General features: G+C 36.3%; 1 protein-coding gene and 1 long non-coding RNA gene across 17 annotated transcripts; both read right to left on the bottom strand.

Moving 5' to 3' along the window:
* Positions 1-1684: 1684 nt before the first annotated feature.
* LOC106799759 (uncharacterized) lies at positions 1685-2672 on the bottom strand. Its single transcript, XR_001389517.3, has 2 exons — positions 2156-2672; positions 1685-2083 (listed from the first exon to the last, which is right to left on the bottom strand). It is a non-coding gene; the product is annotated as an uncharacterized lncRNA (long non-coding RNA).
* An 831-nt stretch (positions 2673-3503) lies between these two features.
* Positions 3504-7025, bottom strand: LOC100776804 (uncharacterized). Of its 16 annotated transcripts, none has more exons than XM_041018347.1 (6): positions 6776-7025; positions 6561-6632; positions 5659-6114; positions 4706-5110; positions 4363-4550; positions 3504-4086 (listed from the first exon to the last, which is right to left on the bottom strand). In XM_041018347.1, the coding sequence occupies exons 3-6, from the start codon at positions 6098-6100 to the stop codon at positions 3841-3843; spliced, it is 1281 nt and encodes a 426-aa protein (XP_040874281.1). In that variant the 5' UTR covers positions 6101-6114; positions 6561-6632; positions 6776-7025; the 3' UTR covers positions 3504-3840. The 16 variants fall into 16 exon arrangements, with proteins under 16 accessions (XP_040874281.1, XP_040874282.1, XP_014634663.1 ...); XM_041018348.1 differs by having other exon boundaries at positions 6561-6624; XM_014779177.3 differs by having other exon boundaries at positions 5659-6128; positions 6519-6632; positions 6776-7024.
* Positions 7026-10196: the final 3171 nt, after the last annotated feature.

Below are 10196 nucleotides of genomic sequence, written 5' to 3'. Positions count from 1 at the left end.
GTTAGATCAGACCAGGAATTCACCGACTCCATGCGCTAAAGCATTTGAAACCACAGTATGACATCTTTCTCAAAATGAATCGCAGCAATCTCCACTCTATCAGAGTCAGGAGTATGATGATAATTGAAGAACTTTTCAACTTTGAAAATCCATTCCAAAACAGGTGTATGGCCATCAAAATAGGGAAATCCCAGAGAAATGTCTTTAACAGGTGCAGATGAAGAAATTGGAGTTACCGGAAGACCACCCGAAGAAGAACTGCTTGAGTTTGAACCACCAATGGACAAAGATCGGTGTTGAAGTAACATATCCATAGATTTCTGCAGCTTCTCAAAACGATCCCGATTTTCTATGTCGCACTTGCGTTGCTCTTCCATCCACGAATTTAAGGCATTGATCTAAGTCTGCATATGTTGAAGCCTTGTACGATCATTGTTGTTGTCCGCCATTGATGACAATGAAAGCACCAATGAAACGATATAATATGTATTATATGAATTAAGGAACAGTACAATGTAACAATTGTTTGTTTGGATTTTTATGATACTGAGACAGAAATAAAAATATGGAAAACTAGAATTCTGAAGCAACGTCACTGATAACTCACTCGAGTCAACCTGGTTCAGAGAGAAGATGAATAATCAGAATTAACAGAAGGGGTCAGAGAATGAAGATGAGCTCGAAAAGAAAATGGATTCAGAAGAGAGAGAATCATACCAACATCATGCTCTTCCTCAATGAGCATAACCCCTTAAATGCACGTTCGCGGACCCTTATGCTCTTTCTTGTGGCCAAGTTTTGCAGATTACCTTTCACATATCCATCATTCCTAACAAAATTTCTCGCACAATTGTCACCCACGAAATTACTCGTTCCAACTAAATTTAATTTTTATCAACATGTTAATTTAAGTGAAACTGAACTTAGATTTTTTTAGATGTTTTATGTAAACTGTATATGAAAAAACATAATTGAAAAGAAAATTTCATTAAAAGTAATCATTAAGGATTTCTTTTTACATATGATGACCCCAAAAGTAATAATTTTATCAAATTTCTAAATGTATAAAGTCTGTCAATATGCTATATGTAACTTGTTGCCTCTCGTCTTAACTGTAGTCTATTACTATCAAACAATGGTGATTTAACTTTAGTTTTCTGTTTGTATTAATAAGCATTCGGCTTCAATTCTAATTTGTGAGCTACTAAGGTTTGTTTTTTCGACGAATATTGTGGGACTGTTCAATCTTGTTTAATTATATTTAGTTTATCGTAATTATAGTCTGAATATAAAAGAAATTCTAGTTTCTAAGACCTTTGGGCGTTTTAACTTATGAACCATCCTTGAATAGGACTCTACATACAGTTTGCGGCTATAGTTGCCATGAAATAGAACGCGTTTAATTAAGCATTTTAGCAATTTGATCGAAATTGAAGAATCAAAATGGGTAAAATAGATAGGAAAGGATCTACCTCTGGGACCTATACAAACTAATTTAGTCGTTTTATTATATATCATAAAATGCTTAATTTGATCGTTATCATTCATTTTAAAGAATAAAATAAAAAATGAAGATTCCGTAACATTACAAGTTAAAATTACTGGCGCCTATGATATTAATATAGTAAAAAGATTTGGCACTTCCAAAAGTAAAGGCGTAAATATGATTTACATGCGACAAGAATTAAAAAAAATGTATTTATAAATCGGCAATCAAAAGGACCTCAAAAAGAAAGAAAGGGCTAAATCCGGCATACAAGAAATAACAAAAGTATTGAAGTAGAAAATGAAGAGTGTATGTTACAATTAGATGATGGTGTCTTGTAACTTGTTGTTGAGTTTGAGTAGTGTCATGTGTTCTTCCGGCTACAGCGAGCTAATTGATTGAGAATTATGAAACACTAACACCAATACTGACACCAGACACACGGACACGTGAATATATCTAATGTTCAAAATATAGAACGTAGTACGGGTGTCTTATCAATGTCGAACACTGACACAGATGTGTGTCGGACATCGGACAAGACAAGAGACTGGGATGTCCGTGCTTCATAGATTGAGAGCACTCGGCAAACATGTCCTGTGCAAGGGCATTTCAATGTAAAATGCAGATTTGTAAGTATTTAATTAAGAAAATGAAAGTTGTACCTACCGGCATAGGCAACGGTAAGAGAATGACCTTGAGAAACAGCCTCTTGTCGTGGCACCAATCGTATTAGCCAACCATGCCACTATCGCGTTCGCACTCTCCTGAGATATTTGCCACTCAAGGGGATCAAGAGGAACCCTAAGCAAGTCAGAACATACCCTAATTAATTGAGTGGGGAAAATGAAATTGAAATGCATAAATGCTCATTTGTCTGAATGGCGAGGGAGCAGAGAAGGACGATGAAGACGACATCGGAGAAAAGAGAGAGAAGAGTAGAATTGCGGTAGGCACATTGATAGTAGACTATACTCCCAATTACCAACGCGATTATCGCCTTTCCTCCTTCTGCTTCCGCCTCTCCCATCCATCGCAATTCCCAATTCTCAATCAAACTAGTACCACTCTTTGACTTTTATATTTCTATTTTTTCCGTCTTTCTCTTTCATTTCCATTTTAGTACAACCAAATAAACAAAGACTTTATGGCTTAATTATACCATCAAAAGACTATTGGTAAACGATATTTTCCCGTCAACTTTGAAATTTATATCAAACAAAACTGTACACATCCATTCAACAATTTGCATCATTTAACCAAACTATTCTACAAGTATATTGAATAATATTTATTTCAAGACCCGTAAGTTTTTTAAATAAATTTCAATACTTCATCAAATTACTCTCTGACCCTTAACTATATTATTCTATGAATAACTCTATCAGTAACTCTTAATAGAGTTATTCTATTTAATATTCTACTGGTTAAATATTATGACAAATACCCTAAACAGTTATATAAAAATGATATTTAAATCCTTTTACTTTAATGACTAACGTGATATGATTGTATTTGTGCTCAAGAGAAAAAAATATATAATTTTGATCAAATAAAATATATTATAATTAGTTGTACCTTCTAGGACCTAAGAAGTTAAATATTTGTTTAAGAGTAGATCTTCTCTCTTCAATATCATTATATCAAATAATTACCAGTGATTTTTTTATACAAAGGCTGAAAGTAAATTACACTAACATTTTGTTAGTTTTTGAGATTATAGATAATTTTATAATCTCATTTTTTTTAACATTTCCATCAACTTTTCTTAGAAAAAAAATAGGGTATGATATATTTCAAACAATTAAAAAACGTTTGTGTAATATTTTTAAACAATTAAGATTAGTGCGAAAATTGAAAAAAGAAAGGTATCAAACAGAATTTGACAAAAATTGAAGAGGAATGCGTATGTAATTTTCAATCAAACATGTACGAATCTGAAAAAAATAAAGCAATAGTTGATGGTGCCACAGCAAATCTTATAATATTCTTAGTTATTTACCTTAGTTGCAAAGCATTTTCAGACAAAAAAGATGCATTGTTGTAAACATTAAATCGACGACTCTGGGAGCCAACAAGAATAATTCGTGACAACAATGTTATATTGGAGGTTTCACAAAGCAACTTGGAAACTCACAATTTTGACAGAACAAGAATACATATTAGGTAACAGAAAACATTCTTGCCCTCATTGTCATACAGTATCCCGAATTCTTCCCAAGAAATCCTAAACAGCTGTAGGGCCGATTTGATGACGTCTTCAAAACCAGCAACAGTTATCGATCCAAAGGAGAAAGAACTAAAGCTGATGCTACTATATAATTAGCTGCTATTTATCAGATATACAACTGATCCTAGCAAGGGAAGAGGATGGGACATGGATCCCTTTCTAACCTACTATTTGATAAATCCAGTTTTTTCATCTTTTCTTCACACCAAAACAGTTGTTCTCTAGTCATCCTCGTCATCCTCAGAACCCTTGACAGGATCTTCACGTCAATAAGGCCAAGCAAAACCTGAATGTCCTCGTGCTTTTGGGGCCAAGAATTCTTCTTCCAATTTTTTTTCTTTCTGCGCAGTTCCTTCAGCTTCACCACTTTCTGCATTAGGAAGAAAACGCATACATTATCTTAGTCGTATAGTTAATATCCATAATAGTAAATTAGCTCAGCTGCTGGCATCATATTTAGATGCAGAATAGTAATCACTGATCAGCTTCTAACTAAAAAGAAACTCTGATCAGCAAAAAATTCTGTAGACAATAGCTCATACAACATTAGATGATTGGTTAGCCTTAGGAATATATTATAAATTTACCTTAATCAAGGAATATCATAAAATTGCAATCTTACACAAGAAAAAGGCTTTAAATTTACCTTTTCAAGAGTCGACTGAATCTGTTGTAGAGGAGTATCAAGCTGGTTCTGATTGGTAGCACCACTTGACTTTTTCTTGTCCCTTTTCATGAAAAGGTGGAATGTAAGGATAGAACTTTCAATTATCCCGATAAGATCAGGAGCAAGAACTCTCATCTCTGAATCATCAGTCAATTCATGATCTGAACCTGAATAGATTCATAAAGTTGAGCACTTAGTCATTCAATTACAAGCATAAGCACACGAGAGCCAAAAAAGCATAATTACATTCAGTGACACCCATAATCTTAATTATTAACTTCAGTGGTATCCATGACACTCCAACAATTTACAAGAAATTCACCTCGTATATTAGGAACCTGAAGCAGTTTAGGCAAATTGTTCCTAGTGCGAGCATAAATTTCAGCTCGACGGCCCTGCTCAAAAGGTTCATTTTCAATAAACCTTTGTAATAGAACCTGGAACTGTTGAAACTCTTGTGCACTATGGTTGTAACAGGTAGGATTATCATGTTGCCAAGATATCTTCTGACTCATATGAGAGTACTGACAATGAAGCGCCTCCCAAGTCAAGCAAATTTGACCTACATATGCTGTTTCAATATCCTGGTAGGGGTCATGCTCAGGCTGTTGAAGATGTTCAGTCTCATCATCAGGTTCTTCAAATTTTTTCAAGGAAAGACAACGAAGGGGAGAAGCCAGCTTCTTTGAAGCAGATCTTGGAGATGGAGTTGAAGTATACTGTGAACCTGACATAGTGAGGGTGCAGCATATCACAAGACAAGACAAACATGAAGTTAACAGAAATAATATATTTTATCAATAATTAGAGTTTGCAGGTGGTAAAAGGGAGACAATATCATGGTTACTATCTCCAAATAATGTCTTTGATAAATTCAATATAATCAGGTGATCATTTTTTACCAGAGAACTTTTCATTATAAGATTGGATCAAGCAACTCGAACTGTTGAACACAATTCCCTCAACTTTGATTCGATATTAAGAGTAAATTTTCATCGGGTGTCCATTATCGTACTAATCACACATCATGTGTGGCAAGTCCATAGACAAAAACACATAAATGAACCCAGAGCAGAAACTGAAATTGACATTCCCAATCATTACTAGTATCTGCATTGAAGCATAGAGTTGGCATCATAGGAAGACTAAAATTAGAATTGATTTTATCATTGTCAACAACCAACACTAAATCCCCCTCCCAGATGTTATCTGTAATGTTTTTTTTTTTAACCCCCACCTACCCCATAAAAAATCAAAGCAACAATTGAAATCTACCTTTGCCAACTTCACTAAGCTGTTGAGTGCTCATCCGATCAAAGAACAGCATTCTTTCACAGTACTTTTCAAATACAGCATCAAAACCACGCCACCATTGCTGACCTTCTGCCTCCACATCCCTCCATTCATTTGAGCATGTCTCTCCGGCTTCCTCTTCCTCTTCATCCTCCCCTTCCTCAGGGCAGGAATCTTCTTCAGGAATCAACACCATAAAACTGTTTCTTCTCAATTCTTTTAGCCTCCTCTTAACCTCATTGGTAATAAAATCATCGTCATCCTCTGCTTCACCTGCAGAGTCTGCGTTTTCTGATTTACACTGATCAGGACCATCGGTGTTCAGCTTTGGTTCCTCAGGCTCAGGCACTGCCTTGTCTGCCAAATCCTTTTCTCCATTTGCTTTCTGAGATTTTCTGAACTTTTTGATTTTCAAAAACTCCATGCTTTATCACCTTACTTTCAGAAACAAACTATTATACACTCAGCCATATATTTTAAATGTTTTGGTCAAAAACCATAATAATCACATCAAAAGAGAATGAGAATACTACTACTAAATAACAGACCCAAGTACTAGTAGTAGTTTGTTATGTTGACAATCAGCAACAAAGCGCAGGAAAATTTATACGGAAGAAAATAATCTTTTATTTAGGTTGTTGAACCCCTAGATTCCGTAGCAACTTCCAAGAGAGGGTGATGAAATGGCGAAGTAAGCATATAGCATCGTGGAAATGTCCTACCTTTCAATTCATGTAGATCACGGGAATGAATGAATAAGTAGTAGAAAACGGAGAAAAAGAAAAGAAAATAAGCAAAAGTTGAAACCCCCCAAAAGTAAAGTAGTGTGATTATGAACCCACCTACCAAACAAAAATGCAAGATGGAGAGCATTGAGCATTTACAGAGATCAGAGCCACCGACAGGACAGGGCAACTTCTCTCCTTCCGTATCATCTACATTCAACTTCTGAAAGACTAAAAAGTCATATTGTTAGAAACACACAAAGTGAGAGAGAAAATTACCAATTCAAGAAATAAAAATTAAAACATAAATGCACATGCAATGCAATGCAGCTTTGAAAATGGAGAAAATTGATCCAGCAATATTTTACACAAACCTGAGGCTGAGGAGTTGGGAAGGCATAAGTGAAACAAACCCTAGGGAGAGAGGGCAGGCCTAGAGAGAAGAGCAAAATAGTAGTAAATGTGAGAGAGGGTACTGAGCACTGTGTTTTGTTTTGTTTCGATTTGATTTTGATCTCTCTCTCATCTCACTCATTTCCCAATAAAATTAAACTCAGAATTGACAGAATAAGCATAAAATATATAGAAATAATAAATGTGAGTTTTGTTTTGCATTAATGTTAATGCTAATGGCATGGGATGAGCTCGAAAGCCTATAAAGAAAAGGGAAACAGTGGAAGAAGACAGAGTGGTCGTACGCAGAATATTGTCAGAAAGCCGCGCAATAGTTGTTTTGATTTGTTTTCGTAAAGTTACTCATTTTCTGTTTTAAATTAAATCATCATTATCTACCCATTAATGTTCACCAAAAAGTTCTTTCCAATCAAATATTTGAATGCTAAAAATACTACTCCATAGTCCATATTACGGAGTAATCTTTTATTTTCATGAAACTTATATGATATCAATCAGTCAAATTTTATTTCTAAAAACCATGATTATCAGAATTTCCGATCATGAAAAAAATTTCTCGTACTAAACTTTTTTTTCTTCTGAATTTCTGGTACTAAACTCCCCTTAAATAAAAAGATGATTTAAAAAAATATTTTTATTTTTACTTTTAATTAAAATTATATATCTTTACTTCCTTGTTTTAAGAATGAAGAAAAAAAATGCATTCATATTATTATTTCTCATTATTTCCCTTGTAACCACACTACACAAACTACACTTAGACCTTTCAAAGATATTTAATTTAGTTGGTTGCTGTGTTGCATATTTTCTTATATCTGTTTTCGATTTTTATATATAAAAAACAAACAGTTGCCTTGTGTTTGGTAGAGGCGATAAGAACAATTTTGCAAAGATAGAAACGAGACACTTATGGTGCATTCATGAGAGAAACAAGTTTTAATGCTGCTTGTGGTGGAGCGCTCATAAATTGGAGCGATGATCTTTTCTTTTTTTGTTATAACTTGGGATTTTGCTCTGTTACTCAAGCGGAGCTATGTGCCATCAAAGTTGATCTCAATATTGGAGCGGAGAGAGCTTTCACTAATTTGGATGTTGAATCCAATTTGATGACATTTATTAATCTCATCAAGTTGGGGTGATCCCCCAAAAAAGAAACCACTGAATTAACCTAGGTTTCTTCCGTCCTTGGGTGCTGCCTAGTGGCTTAGCCACCGACGGAGTGGATCTTTGCTCTCTACAAATGCTAGGGTTCCTTCTTCGATCCTTGGGAGTTCTGACTGCCTCGGTCTCCAAAGCTTTTCATTGTTTTTTCCAATCGCATGCCCTATCACTTTTTCTCATCTTGGGCTATGAAGTAGTTCGTTACTACCTGCAATAGCCAGCTTGAACTGCTCCTGATGGGGAAGAACAAGGGTCGTCGATCGCACTCAGTTGCAAAGCAAATTATGGTGAAGGGTACTACCTCAGGTTCAGGTAAATCCCAAACATCTGCTACTTCTGGTCTGGCTGGTTGCTTGGATGTTGTCCAAGCAAATTAGAATGCTTATACTGTTTCACAGGATAATTTTGTAGGCAAGGTGCTCGTAAAAAAGGCAGGGACAAGTTCTGCAAAAACTGATGATGTCGCACACCAAGTGTTTGATAATTTGTCAGAATGCAGTGTTGAATCTTAATCTTCCCCAGAAGTTTCTTGCACCTTAGGGGACAATGATTCAACTACTGATGATGATACATCTCACTCCTGTGGCTCTAAGTCATCACCGCAGTTAGATGACAATAAGGCTCCTACTCCTTGGGTCAATTTGTTCAAAGATAACAGAAACTCTTCCAAAGGTTTTGGAATAAAGTTCTCCCCTCCACCCTCTGATGCTGAAGTGTTGTTGGAAGAAACTGATTTGCAATCCCTGGAAGAGGCTTGGGGACATAGCCTTATTGGCTATGTGGCTGGCCGCTTCCCAGGAAAGAAAGCTCTGTTGGATTGTTGCCAAAAATAGGGAGTCAAGTTTTCATACTCAGCTCATGAAAGTGGTTGGCTGGTGTTTAAATTTGAGTCTGAGGACGATCTTAACCAAGTCCTCTCTACAGGCCCTTACTTCATATTTCAAAGACCCCTACTGCTGAAGGTTATGTCAGCATTCTTTGACTTTGGTAATGAGGAGCTCAACAAGATCTCTGTTTGGGTTAAACTCAGAAATCTTCCTCTGGAGCTTTGGAATCCTCAAGCCTTATGGAAAATCCTGTCCAAGATTGGTTCGCCCATTCGATCTGACCATCTTACTGCTTCTAAGGGGTCTATTTCTTTTGCTAGAGCTTTAGTTGAGGTTGATGCTTCTTTGGAGCTCATCGATGAAGTGCGATTTAGACTTCCTACAGGGAAGACTTTTGTGCAAAAGATTGAGTATGAAAATAGACATTCTTTTTGCACTCACTGCAAGATGATTGGGCACTGCCTCACTAATTGTAAAACTGTCACTGCGAATAAGTTTGCTCTCATCGCAGCCTCTCCCACCTTGGATCAGCCACAAGTGGGTGATTCAGCAATGCCCCCACATACCAATACAGTAGACCCCTTTGATAATCCAAAGATTGTTCAGACTAATTTGTCTGTCCCTCCTCACAGAAAACATGTCCTGGTTGCAAATCATGTTTCTGTCCTTCATAATTCTTCTAACCTCAAAAAAACAGGAAACACTAAGTTTGGTGATCCTATAGAAGAGGGGTTTGTTCAGGTGAAAATAAAACACCAAAAAAAAGGTAAAAAAGTGCAACTCATAAAGACAACCCGTACTGAGGATATGCACGCTGATGTCCAAAGAGGAAGAAATCATAAAGATGTAACTAGGGTCGGGGAGGCTTTAATTTGCCTCTGAAACATCATGCGATGCAGAGCTTCCTTTGCTGCAAGGAAGTTAACGTCATGGTTGTGTTGGAAACTAAGTTGAATAAGGTTTCAGTTGAGGAAATCATGAGAAGAAAGTTTGGTGACTGACACTTCACGCATAACTTCGCTTCTCATAATGCTGGCAGAATTCTTATCCTCTAGAAGCAGGATAAGATTCATCTTTCTGTTTTAGAGTCAAATGCCCAATTGATTGACTGTGTTATTGATTGTAAAACCACTGCCAAGCGCTTTCAGGTTTCATTCATCTACGGTCTTCACTCCATTGTGGCAAGAAGATCTCTTTGGATAAATCTGAATAGTATCAATGCTAATATGAACTGCCCCTGGCTCCTCATTGATGACTTCAACTCCATTTTGTCTCCCATCGACCGTTTCAATGGAGCTGAGCCCAATGCTTATGAGTTGCAAAATTTTGTTGATTGTTGTTCTGACTTGGGGCTGGGGACCATCAACTCTCATGACCCTTTGTACACGTGGAC

Source organism: Glycine max, chromosome 8 (assembly GCF_000004515.6).
Source record: "Glycine max cultivar Williams 82 chromosome 8, Glycine_max_v4.0, whole genome shotgun sequence".
NCBI classification, from domain to species: domain Eukaryota; kingdom Viridiplantae; phylum Streptophyta; class Magnoliopsida; order Fabales; family Fabaceae; genus Glycine; species Glycine max.
Note: the sequence above shows the minus strand (reverse complement) of the source record. Positions and strands in the feature narration are given on the sequence as shown.

Bases quoted from the DNA above. Each gene is read 5' to 3' on its own strand.
- LOC100776804 (XM_041018347.1), bottom strand. From the start codon at position 6,100: ATGGAGTTTTTGAAAATCAAAAAGTTCAGAAAATCTCAGAAAGCAAAT. The intron at 5,111-5,658 runs GTAGATTTCAAT...TCACTATGTCAG, and splicing joins GCTTAGTGAAGTTGGCAAAG to GTTCACAGTATACTTCAACT. The intron at 4,551-4,705 runs GTGAATTTCTTG...GAATCTATTCAG, and splicing joins TCAGGTTCCTAATATACGAG to GTTCAGATCATGAATTGACT.